Raw genomic sequence first — 16,485 nt, 5'->3', positions numbered from 1 at the left:
AGTCCATGGGGTCACGGAGAGTCTGATGTGACTTGGGGACTGAACAACATGGAGTGTGTAGGGTTCACATATGTATCTCTGGGGCCTAACACTGTACCTGGCATGTTATGAATAAACACTCTGAAAATGTTTGCAAAATGAAGGTTGCATATATTATTGCAGCAGAATTTTTCAAAAATACACTGTAGCTCAACTCTGGTAAAAAGGCAGGATAGCTCAGTTGGTAAAGAATCCACCTGCAATGCAGAAGACCTTGGTTTGATTCCTGGGTCAGGAGGATCCGCTGGGGAAGGGATAGTCTACCCACTCCAGTATTTTTGGGCTTCCCTTGTGGCTCAGCAGGTAAAGAATCCGCCTGCAATGCTGGAGACTTGGGTTCGGTTCCCGGGTTTGGAAGATTCCCTGGAGAAGGGAAAGGCTACCCACTCCAGTATTCTGGCCTGGAGAATTCCATGGACTGTATAGTTCATGGGGTCGCAAAAAGTCAAACATGACTGAGCAACTTTCACTTCACTTTAGTGACAAGAATGAGAACTTAAAAAAAATTCAGATAATTTTTGGTGCTTTCATGTGAACCACTCCTGCTTGTAGTAGCAAGGGTTTTAATCCCAACCACCAAATAACTTTCAGTTTTACCAAATTTTCCTAAGATATTTGAACTGTTTTTAAGGGACATGCAATATGAGTGTGAATGTGATGTTCATGGAATAACAATACACACACACACACACCAATCTTGGGTCTAAGGGAGGTAATATGTTATAGTGGTTTCAATGTGTCATTCATGTGTCATCCATAGATGTGGGAACTAATGTAGATTACTTAACCTCCCAAGGCTCAGTTTATTAGATTATAAAATGGGAAAAATACATAATTTTAAAATGATGTATTGAGATAAATACTGTAAACAGCACTTGATATAGCAAGCATAAACTATTTTAGAAATTGTATCTGATTATTATTGCTAAGTATTATTAAAGATAATCCAGTCACCCTTCATGTAATCAAATTCCTATTGAGCAGAAGTTCATCCTTTGACTCAACTCTGCCCTGAAGCTCTCTAGTCATCCTTTCATCATCCCTAACCTGTCATAATTCCACCTACGTCAGGTCTAGTACTTTAAGGAGGCAAATGTGAAGGATGGGTCTACAATATCCCTAATCTACAGAATTTCTGATACAAAAATATCAAAGATTATGCATTCTGGAAAGAGAACTACGAAAACTCTATGGCGATATCTCTAATGGAAATAGTATTTAAATTTTTAATATTGGGGACATTATGGTGGAAGTTTCAGCTATTTTAACAAAAACAATAGATGTAGACTTGTTTGGGAGCAAGAGGATCAGGTAGATATTTTATGAACACTCCCTCAAAAGACAAGTGTTGAGGACTGACCGGGGGATGCATGTGTGTGAGTGACAGATGCAACATGCCATCCTGAACTTTTAGCCTATTGAGAAAACTAGGGGAAAAAAAACACCAAAATTCTCCACATAAAATAGATGTTAAATTTTCTGAATCTTAATAGGAAAGAGCAAAGAAGCAGACTTACCAAAAGGTTTTCTCTAAGTTTCCAGTAATGAGTCATTTAGAAAAAAGACATCTGTTGCATTTAGAAATGGACTGTTGGGACCAAAACCATTCACTAGAAAACAGAATTTGAACCTATGTTGCAAGCAATTTAACAAATAGCTTCCAAGGCTAAAAATAAAAAAGAGAATTAGATTTGACTCTCATGGCTACCAGACCAATACTCTGTTGCATCATGCCAATTTTATTGTTTTTGTTCTATTATGAGTGCGGATCTTTAAAATTCTCCTGAGACAAACAGAGTGCAGTTCTGAATGTCATTCTCATTTGATTATGTGTCATCTTTAACTGTTCTCTGAACTTGGCATACTCATGTATTTGTTCTTCTAAACTGTAGTTACTTTGAAAATTAGAAGACCAACCTATTCAAGATTGATCCTCAGTGGCATTATTATGTGATGAAAACATAGTGGGCTTTGTAGTCAGGCCTAATTTGAATCCTAGCTCAGCCACTGATGAGGTGTGGGAATCTGGAGTTACTTCCCTTCAACTGAATGGAGTTGCCTCATATGTAACATGGAGAACATAATATCTTCCTCGTAGATTTGTTGTAAAGAATACACAAGTATTCGATGTGCTCATTACAGAGTAGTGCTAAATGTTTTCCCTTCTAGCTTCCCAAACTGTGGGTCAACTCGAATACAGCCTCCTTATAAATATTCTAAAATGCTGTACAGGGACAAACTGTATTATTGATGGAAAGGGAACTTTAATTAGTCCCTGGACTCCAAGGGAGACACTGTCAAATTCTGTTTTCTGATGAAGGCTGTATCAGAAGGGATCTAGTGTACTTGATGATTAATTAACCCTTTGCTTGCAATGCGGGAGACCTGGGTTCCATCCTTGGGTTGGGAAGCTTCCCTGGAGAAGGCAAAGGCTACCCACACCAGTATTCTGGCCTGGAGAATTCCATGGAGCCCATGGGGTTGCAAAGAGTTGGACATGACTGAGTGACTTTCACTTTCACTTTGACATTTGATGGTTCATAGAAAACCGAATGATAATCAAACACTAATATGCCAGTTGCTTATTGACTGACTTCTATGACCGGCACTTCTTATACAATATTTCATTTTAACCTTAAAACAACTGGACTTAGTTTGCATTTTGATCACCCCTAATTAACAGAGGGAAGCCTTGAGATGCAGAGTTGTACTCACTGAGAGTGGCAAATTCATTGTTCGAGTCTAAAAACTGGGCATTTTCATTTCATCACTCTGCCCCCATCCCCAAATCATAGCATTTTTGAAATGTGTTAGTGGTTGAAGGTACAGTATTACTTTATACACTATGCTCAGTATATTCATATTACAGTTTTAAGAATTTGCTTTCCTTTGCTCCCTTCTATGTTCATTTCTAACAATTACAAATTTTATTAGTTTAAAAATTTGATTTCAACCTGATAGCCTAAGTAACCCAAACTTACACATCTAAATTGTATTTCTCCCTGCATTCCTGCCTTTCTCCTTCGCCCCTTCCCAACCTTTTCCTCTCCTTCCTTTGGCCATGTCACTCATTCAAATATTACACATGCATGTACAAGTATACACATATAGAAATATATCAAAGAACTGCAGACATCTAGTCGGAAAATGATGCTACGACCAATATGGCCTCCTTCCCAGTTTTACCTGTTACTAGTTCTGGGCATTCCACAGTCACTTGTAAACTATGGACATGTGTCTCTGATCTGGGACCATATTTCTTCTACAACTTCCCCATGGTTAAAGTATGTCTGGTCTAGGCCAGGAGTAAAAACTCCTTAAATTTTAGATATATACACTCTAAATGAAAGAAATGCTGTCCAGTAAATTGATGGGCAGCTCTTTACTGCCTTTCTTTCTGTGCAAGCAGATTATTAATTAATTTTCTTATATCTGGAAACGTTTCACTAACCTTTGAACCAGAGCCTTTGATCTATTCATAATGTACCACATCGAGACTTGGAAAACACTCTGGCTTAGGTCACGATAAAGGTCCAGAGGTACAGACAGTTGTGGAATGCAAAAGAATAAAGAGTCAACATATATACAAATTAATTGCCCAGAAGTGATATGAAATGAAATTCCAAAGAAAAATGGATTCCCAAGGAGATATATATATACACTCATATATATATATATATTAGAACAAAGTAAACTAAAAGTGCTTTATAATGATACATAAATTAAGGAAACTTTAAAATAAAAACTTGAAGAAATTAAATTGCTAGTTAAAGGAATTTTTTCTTGCCCTTTTCCATGAGAATTTTTGCTTAAAGTGATTTAGTTGGCTGTTTCCAAAGCTTATTCATTTGCATTTGGTTAGAGATCTCCTAAAATGATACACTAAAAAACATGTGTGCTATAAAAGTATTTACCTCAAAGTGAATATTAAAGAATATTCTAAAGGATACGTCCTCATGAAGATAATGCTTTAATTCATAGCATCAACTTATCCTAAAAATGATGGCAGTCATATATGCTATTAAGAGTAAAATCCTCAAATGCCATGATACATATATAATAATGACCCACATTTCAGAAACAGTCCTTGATCTCTTCTCTTCTGCTACCATATCAGATACTGCATACATGTTATAAGTTATGCCTCAAGGTTTGGATTAGCAAATAATCCCAAAGCACACGTGGATAAAACAAGAGCTAAAACAAAAACCACAACAAAATCCAGCCATTTCTTGTTTATAAGGGACTCACCAGAGGAAAGAAAATCAGGACACAGAAAAACTGAAAATAACAAGATGACAAAAAGTACTAGGGAAATAATAACAAAGTAAAAGAGAATATGGCAGTGCTAACACAGAAAAACTATATTTCTATGAATTACTATAATGCATCTTTCTGGGATGAGAGTATTAGATGAGACCAAGAGATACTGCATATCTTAAAGGTAAAAGAGACTTTACAGTAGACAAGTAGATATAGCTTATATACATCTAAGTGCATAGTTATAAAATATATAAGGCAAAATATTAGAAACACAAGAAGATGCATATCTATAATTCTTGCAACCAATTAACACATATTTCTCAGAAATTAAGTGAAGTCGCTCAGTCGTGTCCAACTCTTTGCGACCCCATGGACTGTAGCCTACCAGGCTCCTCCGTCCATGGGATTCTCCAGGCAAGAATACTGGAGTGGGTTGCCATTTCCTTCTCCAGGAATTAAGTGATAAATAAAGGATATAGCAGATTTAAATAATATAATTACAAACTATATCTAATAAACATACAGAGAACTTTTACAGACAGGAACTGAAAATATATAGTCATTTTTTAAAATATATGGATGTGGAAAGTCTCGCTAAGGAATTGCTAGCCCACTATTTTAGTATTAGTATACATGCTTGCGTGCTAAGTTGCTTCAGTCGTGTCTGACTCTGTGTGACCCTATGGACTACAGCTTGCCAGGCTACTAATTCACTAACTAGTCCACTAATGAGTCTAAGGAAATAACAGCCCATTATACTAGTCCACTAACTAAATATAAAAAAATATTAAAATTAGTGAAATAAGGAGTATTTGATAATATAATCAAATTAAATAACAGAAATTTATAGGAAAACTCTAATCACTTAGAAAAATCTTTTCTGAATAAATTTTGGTTTGAAAAGGAAATAAAAAGAGAAATTAAAATTTATATTATAAGCAAAGACAAATGAGAACATAATTTATATATAACTGTCATATCAAGGCCATACAGCACATAGGCACATACATATATACATCACAGAGTGCTAGACCCTAACAGAGAAAAGGCACCTCTGTATTTAAAGATGATAGGATTGGAAAGGTAAAAAAACAACACAACTGTTAGTTGTCTAGATTCAAAGTCAACATACAAAATTGGTATCATTTTCTATACATCCAAGATAGGCAATTTAAGAAGTTAATAGAAAAGAATCTCATTCACAGTAACAAAAATCTTAAAGTTTTTAGCAAAAAATTAATATTATGTAAAAGTTGCCTTAAAGCTCAACATTCAGAAAACTAAGATCATGGCATTCAGTCCCATCACTTCATAGCAAATAGATGGGAAAACAATGGAAACAGTGACAGATTTTATTTTTTCGGGCTCCAAAATCACTGAAGATGGTAACTGCAGCCACAAAATTAAAAGATGGTTACTCCTTAGAAGGAGAGTTATGGCCAACCTAGATAGCATAGTGAAAAGCAGAGACATTACTTTGCCAACAAAGCTCCGTCTAGTCAAGGCTATGGTTTTTCTAGTAGTCATGTATGGATGTGAGAGTTGGACTGTGAAGAAAGCTGAGTGCCAAAGAATTGATATTTTTGAACTGTGGTGCTGGAGAAGACTCTTGAGAGTCCCTTGGACTGCAGGAAGATCCAACCAGTCCATCTTAAAGGAGATGAATTCTGGTTATTCATTGGAAGGACTGATGTTGAAGCTGAAACTCCAATACTTTGGCCACGTCATGAGAAGAGTTGACTCATCTGAAAAGACCCTAATGCTGGGAAGGATTGGGGGCAGGAGGAGAAGGGGACAACAGAGGATGAGATGGTTGGATGGCATCACCGACTTGATGGACATGGGTTTGGGTAAACTCCGGGAGCTGGTGGTGGACAGGGAGGCCTGGCGTGCTGCAGTCCATTGGGTAGCAAAGAGTCAGACATGACTGAGAGACTGAACTGAACTGATTCAAATCCTATCTGAACTAAGCTACACTACTTTAATGAAAGGCAAAAACGGAGACTTGTATGAATATAAAAGAATACCATGTGGAGTACCATGGGGCGATTCAGCATTGGAAAAGTTCACAAATTCATGATTTGATTCCTTTTCAATTAAAATCATAATAGAAAATTTCATGGAATTTGAGATCCAGATCCTAAAGTTTTTCTATAGGAGACTATGTACAGAAAATTTGGTAAAATAAAAACAAGAGGAAAAAGTAATAACAAATTTCAAAATAAGCCATAAACCCAAGTAAGCTAATTAAGGTAAAGTGGTGTTAGAGCAAGAAAGAGAGGAATGAAGATGGAAAATCCAGAGCCCATTCTGTATATCATGGAATGTTTTAGATACTAGAGTGTCAATCCAAATGAATTCTCCTTCAAACTGCTCTGGGAGAGGTGTTGTCTGATTTTCTGAAAGTAGCACTAGAGAAACACACAGAGAAGTATTTTTACTGCCTTCACGTGGGCAAGACCTTCCTAAGCAAAGCAGAGAACACAGAAATTTTAAAGGAAAAGATTGACAAGATTTCCAACAGATGAGATAAAATGTATTGTACAATAGAAGATACCATAAAACACAAAGGGAGAAAATATTTGTTGCAAATGTAACAAAGAATATTTAAAATATACAAAGAACTCTTATAAAGCAATAATAAGTCAATAAATTTAAAAAAATGACAAAGACCATGGAAAAGCAACTTATAGAGTAAATAACAGAAATAGACACAGAAAGAGAACGTTCGACTTTATTAGTAATGAGAAAATTGGAATTTAAAATAGTGTGAGTTTTGGGAGGACTTCTCTGGATGTCAGGTGGTTAGGACTCTGAGCTTCTAATGAGGGGGTGGGGGTGTGTGGGTCCAATCCCTAGTCCGTGCCGGGTCGTGCAGCCAAATTTTTTTTTGGGGGGGAGCGGGGATCAACAGTTTAAGAAAATCTTTAAGATTGATGCATTTAATGTGGGTGAAAGTATAGAGGACTGATTACTCTCCTGTATTGTTGATTGGAGTGTAACTAGGATAAGTCTTTTTGAAGGTCAATTTAGGAATATATTTCAAGTGTATGATATATATGCTCTTTGAGTCAGTAATTACTTTTTAAGGCTTATGTCCTAGAATACTTCCGGAAGCTATGTGTAAAAACATCTTCATGATGGTGCTCTTTGAAGTGTTGTTTGTGACAGTAAAATGTTAGGAACAACCGAGATGTCATTGACAGACTGATGTAATTAAATCATGGTACAGATATACAGAGGAATCATATGCAGCTCATCACTGTTCTCCAGCTTGAATCATATATGGATTCTTCCTAAAGGGGTTTTTAAAAATTAATTCCCAAGGTAGCACGAGGAATACAAGTACAGACTTTAAATATACAAAATTATCTTAAATGGAAAAGAATCAGTTTATGCAATTATATGTTTAAAACAACATTTTTTAAGAAAACAAATTCAAGCTATATATTTGTTCTCTCTGAATGGATAGAAAAGATGAAAAATACATGTCAAACTGTTAATACTCGTTACTTTTAGGATTTGAATTGAGATGAAGAAACATTTAGCAATATTTTTTAAAACTCTACATGATTCTGTTATGCTTTGCTTATATTTCAATCAGATCGTGTTATTTTTTAAAAAAAAAAAGTACAGAAAATGAAGAAAACCCTATTATTATAGGATTTTCTCTAATCTTAAGAAGTTTATCCTGGGATGGGAGTTATGAGGTTTAAGAAGCAGACCAAGCCATACTTAATCCAAATATATCAATGTAAGATGAATTTTTCATTAGTGATCTCTGAAACCAAGTAGTCAAAGCATTACATTAATGAGAAAAGTCAAACACTCCTTGTTAGCTTTTATGAAGTGTTATTTGTCACTCTACCTAAAATATTCAGGTACTAATCTGCCTTATCCCATGTCCTGCTGTGGACAGAAAATGTTTAGCATTCATTTTGTCACATAAGAAAAGTGCTCCATGAGAGAGTTTAATAGTATGAACGAAGGCATCCCAAAACCCACAACAGTTGAAAGACCAGGAACAAATCAAAAGAGAAGACAAGAAGGGTTACTCCGTATAAGTCTACCTTCTGTTCTAATATAAACATTTCACACCTGGGTATATATTTGAAAAAAAGAGAAAACACTAATTGGAAAAGGTACATGCACCCTAACGTTCACAGAAGCATTATTTACAATTGCCAAGACACAGAAGCAACCTAAGTGTCCATCAACAGATGATGAGTGAATAAAGAAGACATGCTATATATATATATATATATATATATATATACACACACACACACACACACACGTAATCATACAATGGAGTACTACTTAGTCATAAAAAAGATTGCAAATTTCCCATTTGTGACAACATGGATGGGGTTGGAGGGTACTATGCTAAGTGAAATAAGTCAGAAGAAGACAAATACTGTAAGATATCACTTACATGTAGAATCTAAAAAACAACAACAAACTAGTCAATATAAAAAAACAGAAACAGATTCACAGATATTGACAACAAACTAGTAGTTACCAGTGGGAAGAAAGAAAGAGGGAGGGGCAAGACAGAGGTAGCGAATTCAGTTCACTTGCTCAGTTTTGTCTGACTCTTTGCAGCCCCATGGACTGCAGCATGCAAGGCCTCCCTGTCCATCACCAACTCATGGAGTTTATTCAAACTCATGTCCATTGAGCCGGTGATGCCATCCCAACATCTCATCCTCTGTCATCCCCTTGTCCTCCCTCCTTCAATCTTTCCCAGCATCAGGGTCTTTTCAAATGAGTCAGTTCTTCACATCAGGTGGCCAAAGTATTGGAGTTTCAGCTTCAGCATCAGTCCTTTCAATGAGTATTCGGGATTGATTTCCTTTAGGATGGACAGATTGGACCTGCTTGCACTCCTAGGGACTCTCAAGAGTCTTCTCCAACACTATAGTTCAAAAGCATCAATTGTTCTGTGCTCAGCTTTCTTTATATTCCAACTCTCACATCCGTACATGACTACTGGAAAAACCATAGCTTTGACTAGATAGACCTTTGTTGGCAAAGTAATATCTCTGCTTTTTAATGTGCTGACTAGGTTGGTCATAACTTTTCTTCCAAGGAGCAAGCGTCTTTTAATTTCATGGCTGCAATCACCATCTTCTGTGATTTTGGAGCCCAAAAAAGTAGAGTCTCTCACTGTTTCCATTGTTTCCCCACCTGCTTGCCATGAAGTGATGGGATTAGATGCCATGATCTTAGTTGTCTGAATGTTGAGTTTTAAGCCAACTTTTTCACTCTCCTCTTTCACTTTCATCAAGAAGGTCTTTAGTTCTTCTTCACTTTCTGCCATAAGGTGGCATCATCTGCATATCTGGAGAAGGCAATGGCACCCCACTCCAGTACTCTTACCTGGAAAATCCCATGGATGGAGGAGCCTGGTAGGCTGCAGTCCATGGGGTTGCGAAGAGTCGGACACAACTGAGTGAGTTCACTTTCACTTTTCACTTTCATGAATTGAAGAAGGAAATGGCAACCCACTCCAGTGTTCTTGTCTGGAGAATCCCAGGGACGGGGGAGCCTGGTGAGCTGCAGTCTATGGGGTTGCACAGAGTCAGACATGATTGAAGTGACTTAGCAGCAGCAGCATCTGCATATCTGAGGTTATTGATATTTCTCCCAGCAATCTTGATTCCAGTTTGTGCTTCATCCAGCCCAGCATTTCTCATGATGTACTCTGCATATAAGTTATATAAACAGGGTGACAGTATACAGCCTTGACATATTCCTTTCCCAATTTGGAACCAGTCTGTTGTTCCATGTACAGTTCTAACTGGTGCTTCCTGACCTGCATACAGATTTCTCAAGAGGCAGGTCAGGAGGTCTGGTATTCCCATCTCTTTAAGAATTTTCCACAGTGGTTGTGATCCATACAGTCAAAGGCCTTGGCATAGTCAATAAAGCAGAAATAGATGTTTTTCTGAAACTCTCTGGCTTTTTTGATAATCCAACAGATGTTGGGAATTTAATCTCTGGTTCCTCTGTCTTTTCTAAATCCAGCCTGAACATCTGGAAGTTCACGGTTCACGTACTGTTGAACCCTGTCTTGGAGAATTTTGAGCATTACTTTGCTAGTGTGTGAGATGAGTGCAATTGTGCAGTAGTTTGAGCATTCTTTGGCATTGCTTTTCTTTGGGATTGGAGTGAAAACTAACCTTTCCCAGTCCTGTGGCCACTGCTGAGTTTTCCAAATTTGCTGGCATATTGAGTGCAGCACTTTCACAGCATCATCTTTGAGGATTTGAAATAGCTCAACTGGAATTTCATCATTTCCATTAGCTTGTTTGTAGTGATGCTTCGTAAGGTCCACTTGACTTCACATTCCAGGCTGTCTGGCTCTAGGTGAGTGATCACACCATCGTGATTTTCTGGGTCATCAAGATCTTTTTTTTTTTATAGTTCTTCTGTGTATTCTTGCCACCTCTTCTTAATATCTTCTGTTTCTGTTAGGTCCATACCATTTTTGTCCTTTATTGAGCCTATCTTTGCATGAAATGTTCCCTTAGTATCTTTAATTTTCTTGAAGAGATCTCTCGTCTTTCCCATTCTATTGTTTTCCTCTATTTCTCTGCATTGATTGCTGAGGAATGTTTTCTTATCTCTCCTTGTTATTCTTTTGAACTCTGCATTCAAATGGGTATATGTTTCCTTTTCTTCTTTGCCTTTGAATTCTTTTCACAGCTATTTGTAAGGCCTCCTCAGACAACCATTTTGCCTTTTTGCATTTCTTTTCCTTGGGGATGGAATTGATTCCTGCCTCCTGTACAATGTCACGAAGCTCTGTCCATAGTTCTTCAGGCACTCTATCAGATCTAATCCCTTGAATCTATTTGTCACTTCCACTGTATAATTGTAAGAGATTTGATTTAGGTCATACCTGAATGGTCTAGCAGTCATGTATGGATGTGAGAGTTGGACGGTGAAGAAAGCTGAGCACCGAAGAATTGATGCTTTTGAACTGTGGTATTGGAGAAGACTCTTGAGAGTCCCTTGGATGGCAAGGAGATCCAACCAGTCCATCCTAAAGGAGATCAGTCCTGGGTGTTCATTGGAAGGACTGATGTTGAAGCTGAAACTCCAATACTTTGGCCACCTGATGCGAAGAGTTGACTCATTTGAAAAGACCCTGATGCTGGGAAGGATTGGGGGCAGGAGGAGAAGGGGATGACAGAGGATGAGATGGCTGGATGGCATCACCGACTCGATGGACATGGGTTTGGGTAAACTCCGGGAGTTGGTGATGGACAGGGAGGCCTGGCGTGCTGTGATTCACGTGGTTGCAAAGAGTCAGACATGACTGAGTGACTAAACTGAACTGAATGGTCTAGTGGTTTTCCCTACTTTCTTCAATTTAACACTATATATATAGTTCCTAACTTGGAGGGCAGGAATTAATGTCTCCATTTTATGGCTGAAACTGAAATTTAGAGGACTTTAGTGCATTAATGAACTGAGTTGCTTATTAGCAACATATTAGTTTATGGTTTCTTATTGGTGCCAAAAAGCAGTAATAAAGGGAAGGACTGCAATGTATTGAAAATGAGTGCTTTTGCTGGTCTGAAAAACATTCAGTTCAAAATAATGGAATAGCAATTCACATAGTAAGAATCAGGTTGTATCAAGAAGTCAGTCAATTTTTCAGGGCAGGTATGGTTAACATCGGTAGCACTGGGGTGGGCAGCTATCAACATGCTATGATGGGTGGGAAACCAAAGATCTTTCTGCCCAAAGAGGCTTCTTCTCCCATCCTTTCTGAAAAATTCTCTTGGAGTCACTTGTATTGTCATTGTCTCCAAGTGGATCTGGCAAATGAAATAATGGTTCCTTGGATTGTGTGATACCTTAACCTCCTTTGCAAAGTAACAGTTTATTTTGATTTGAGGTCTGTCTCATGGATCTAAGGCAGGGGGTCTCCCTGCTACAACATGATCAGGGATCATCTGGTGAAGCAGTTACGGTAGATTAATAATCGTAATCTACAGATGATTAAAGGTTAAGTGGCAAAATAAGGGTTCACACCTGTGTCTTACAATCTCAGTCCTGTCCTTTATGGATTCCTACATTACTTATCCATTCTCAGCTGAAATCATCTTGGCAATTTTTCAGCCCATTAATATTCTTTGACATTTTCATGTTTGTTCATATTTTGTGCTTTACTCATAAAATTCCCTTTTCCTAAAAAAAATGCATTTTTCAGTTTTTTTCTCTATCTCAAGATTTTACCTATTTTAAGGACCTTTCTTAAATGCTTCTTCCTTTGTAACAGCCGTCCTGATATCTTTAGAAAGAATTTACCACTTATTCTGTGTGATTCCAGAATAGTTTGCAGATCTCTAGGTTATAAAGTTTCTCATTGTAGCCGTGCTTATGTCAATTCACGGTTGAGGATGGGGGTCACCTTGACCTTTCACAGGGCGCACTGTCAGCGCTCACTAACGTTACTTAATAAATGAGCTTTCATTATGTATAGAATTCACCGACTGCAACTGGCGTGGGTCGATAACTTGGAGAATGTGCCATCTCTCGGGAGACAATGCTTGCACACAGACAGCTGACACCTGAAGGATTTATAAACGCCAATCATTGCCTTAGATCACAAAGTTCGATTTAAAAAAACTGGCCTTTGGAGTTCAACAGGCTCTGCTTTAATCAGATCACATTCATTCTTTCATTCGGTGAAATGGATTTTAGCCTGAACAATCATTTATTCAATCATCCACAGAGGACAGCTTAGACTTAGATGTATGCAGGCTATTTAGTCATTCAGGTTTCAATCTATTTTTGATGCTGGAGGCTGCTCACACAGTGGAGTCCCAGCTGGCAAGCTACATTGTGCACCCGCAAGGTTTCAGGACCAGGTAAGTCCAGCTGCATCTGACTGGCTGACAGCGAAGAGTCACTGGCAATTGATCTTTCTGGAGGTGATCTAGAAAAGCCTCACTGTGAGGAGCTCACCCACAAGGAAGGAAAAGTTAAGGAATGAAATCTTGGTGTGAGGACAATGGGGTATTTTGAATTGGGGAGGAGTGTGGCTTCTGGCCCAACCCTCCTGATATCAGTTAAGTTATCTGCGAACTCAGACCATAACCATTTTCCCTTCTGGGGCTACTTGCATCTGATCACAGAAATTACCATAGACTTTTAGAGAGATGCTTTTCCAAGTTGCTCAAAATATAGAGATTTCCTTACAATTTCCTAAGTGTGTAAGATACTCCCAGGCAGTTCTTGGTCCCTAGCTCCTCTCTTTCCTACAACCACTTCCTCAGAAAAACAATCTCCCACATGCCTCCTAAGCCCAGGGCTGCTGGCTGCCTGCTATTCATCACCCCTTCCTCCTTCCAGCTCAAATCCTGATTTTGCTCAGGTATGGACCACGCAGTGTACACAATTAACAGGAGACTGACACAATCCCTGGTACCAAGGGTGGATAATAATTAGTCTCAAAGAACCACCAGATGGAATTCTCTTGGCAACAGTTACCAATGCAGGAGTGGACTTCTGACTTCAGTTGGCTCCGCCAGCCTAAAGTGAAAGACTTAGACCCCTTCCTTGGGCGGTGGGTTCTCTCTCTCCCTCCTTCTAGATGTGAATGAGAGACTACATGGCTACAGTGGCTGCTGCCTGTCATCTTAGGATCAAAACAGGAAGAACCCTTAAGATAAAGCAAACACTCTAGAGCGGAACAGAAAGACAGAACAATCTGGTCTCTGGCATTGTAGCTTGAGTCTATGAATCAAATCACCCTGCAGTGTTGACTGCTGTCCTCTGTGAAATAATACAGTTCCTTATTGTTTAAGTCCAGATGAGTCATGGCTTCTCTTACGGCAGTTGAATCAGTACCAACGGATATATTACACAAATAGCTAATTACAAAATTGTGAGTTCAGAATTTTGTGGTGTACTCAAAACAAAGTTAACCTGACTCATTTAGTGATTTACATAATTGTCACACTCCATAATTAAATGTAAATTATAAACAATGTGCACAAATGACTACTTTCCGAGGGAGACGGCCGGAGAACGGGACATGGAGCAATAGAAAACTTACCTTGTTCAGAACTGTGGATAGAAGTCTTCTCTCCTGCTCACTTCTAAGAAAAGGAGCTACATAAACATTTGTGATCAATAATCAGCTCCCAATTGGAAAGGGGCTGTTGTGTATTGAGTACTTACTGGAGGCCAAGCAGTGTCTCAGATGCTTTGTATACAGTTGGAATCCTGCTGTCATTGAGCTCAGTAGACGTGGAGTCACTAAGAACTGGCTCCCTCAGTGCTCTTGCTGAATGCAGCCTGTAATGAAATGAAAGAGCAGATTGAGTATACGTCTTCCCTACTCTCGAAGAAGGCAATAGCACCCCACTCCAGTACTCTTGCCTGGAAAATCCCATGGACGGAGTAGCCTCGTAGGCTGCAGTCCATGGGGTCGCTAAGAGTTGGGCACGACTGAGTGACTTCACTTTCACTTTTCACTTTTGTGCATTGGAGAAGGAAATGGCAACCCACTCCAGTGTTCTTACCTGGAGAATCCCAGGGACGGGGGAGCCTGGTGGGCTGCTCTCTATGGGGTCGCAGAGTCAGACACGACTGACGTGACTCAGCAGCAGCAGCTTCCCTACTCTGCTTCACCCAAATTCCGCACACTTGGATTCCCCAAGATTACTGTTCTCTTAGCGAAATTAGTTTTTCCCAACACACAACCACTATACCCAAAGGAGCCTGTTCCAGAGGAACTTCTCAACTATGGTATCAACATCAGCCCCTCCACACAAACTCTTAGGTTCTGGTGTTAAGGCTTGGTCAAAAGGCGAAATAGCTAGCCTTTTACGCAGGGCAAATTTATTTCAAGTGTTCCTTTTCAGGGCAAACACCACCCACGGAATGGCCCCTAGTCCCTCTTCCTTGGCTGTTTCTTTGCCTCCCACATTGACTTCTTCAGCTTTAATGTCTCTTCTTTGCTTTCCCCCAGGAGACCCTTGACTGAGACCTTCTGTTTCTGCCAGCTAGGCACTGGCTGCTCCAGGGAGCCCAGGCGCATGCCTCTCTGCTTTATTCCTCATCTTTCTCAGAACTGACTGCTTGCATCAGCTCTGCTCTCTGTGAAGCACGAGAAGGTGACCATAGGAGGGTTTTAAATCGTTACAAGAAGGGCAAGAGCTAGGGGAAGGATGAAGAGCAGTGCCGAGGCCAGGGAGGGGGAAACCCACCACTGGGCTGCACCGGGCAGGCCTGTACTTGCCCCACTTTAAACAAGAGCCCAGAGTCAGTTAGAGACATCAGTGGCTTAATGGAGGGGGGCCCTTACCTGTCTGAAGCAAGGTTCTGGAGCAACACCCCAGTGCGTGCCGCAGAAGGCGAGCAGGACATGGCGGCCTTCTTCTCTCTCCGTGGAGATTGCAGCTTATGAGGGGAATTGACATCAGGTGGGTTCATTTAGCTCCCAGGGAAACCGGCAGAGGGGCACGCCCCTCCCCGCCCCTTTGATGAGAACGATCACCAGCTGGGGCCTGGGGCAAGTACTCGGAAGGTCAGTTGGGGAAGGGGGTTAGGGTGTAGATGAAGCAGGCACTGGTCAGTCAGGGGATGGACAGAGAGCAAGAGAGCAGCCATCTTGAGTGGCCTGACTACATGCCTGCTTTCAGAGCACAGAGCTCACCCTTTCCCTAGGAGCATTTTAGCCCTGATACTCGATTTTTTACTTTATGTTCTTTCTGAGTCAGGCTAATGTTTCAGCGACTGCACCTGAACTGCAAGTTGCTTGTATTTTTATCTTATGTTTGCAAGCATCTGGGTTCCTATATTTTGAGATGCATTGATTTCTGATTCTTGTAGTCCTTCTAGCCCTCTTTGGAGCTCCTGGAGACCCAGGTGCTTCACCTGCTTCTGCTCTTGCAGTTATTAAGAGGCCCATGCTGCTCAGCCATTTAGTCATCATTCATATTCATAGAAAAGCATAAAGGCAATTTGCTTAATTACAGTGCTTGATGCTGCGATGTGTCTCCCAATTTTCTGTGTGTGGTTTCATCTGTGTAGTAGGCACTCTGCGTGAATTCAAGACCTTTAATCGATGGGGAACTTTCTCCTGGAGAAGTAATATGCAAAGAGGGAAATTGACTTCCAGGATTCCATTTAAAGGGTGCCTTTTTGACTCTGGTA

General features: G+C 39.6%; 1 protein-coding gene across 1 annotated transcript in view; it reads right to left on the bottom strand.

Moving 5' to 3' along the window:
• LOC145510899 (uncharacterized) overlaps positions 1–15,728 on the bottom strand; it is a 168,216-nt gene extending 152,488 nt beyond the window's left edge. Inside the window, exons 1-2 of the mRNA XM_081503068.1 lie at positions 15,635–15,728; positions 14,506–14,622 (exon numbers count right to left, since the gene is read on the bottom strand). Of these exons, the coding sequence (XP_081359194.1) occupies positions 14,506–14,622; positions 15,635–15,696 (179 nt within the window). The 5' untranslated portion in view covers positions 15,697–15,728. The remainder of the gene's footprint in view (positions 1–14,505; positions 14,623–15,634) is intronic.
• Between the last annotated feature and the right edge of the window lie 757 nt (positions 15,729–16,485).

This window comes from Giraffa tippelskirchi, chromosome 6 (assembly GCF_054371585.1).
Source record: "Giraffa tippelskirchi isolate mGirTip1 chromosome 6, T2T-mGirTip1v1.2.pri, whole genome shotgun sequence".
Classification (NCBI taxonomy): domain Eukaryota; kingdom Metazoa; phylum Chordata; class Mammalia; order Artiodactyla; family Giraffidae; genus Giraffa; species Giraffa tippelskirchi.
This window is presented reverse-complemented; position numbering and strand designations above follow the sequence as displayed.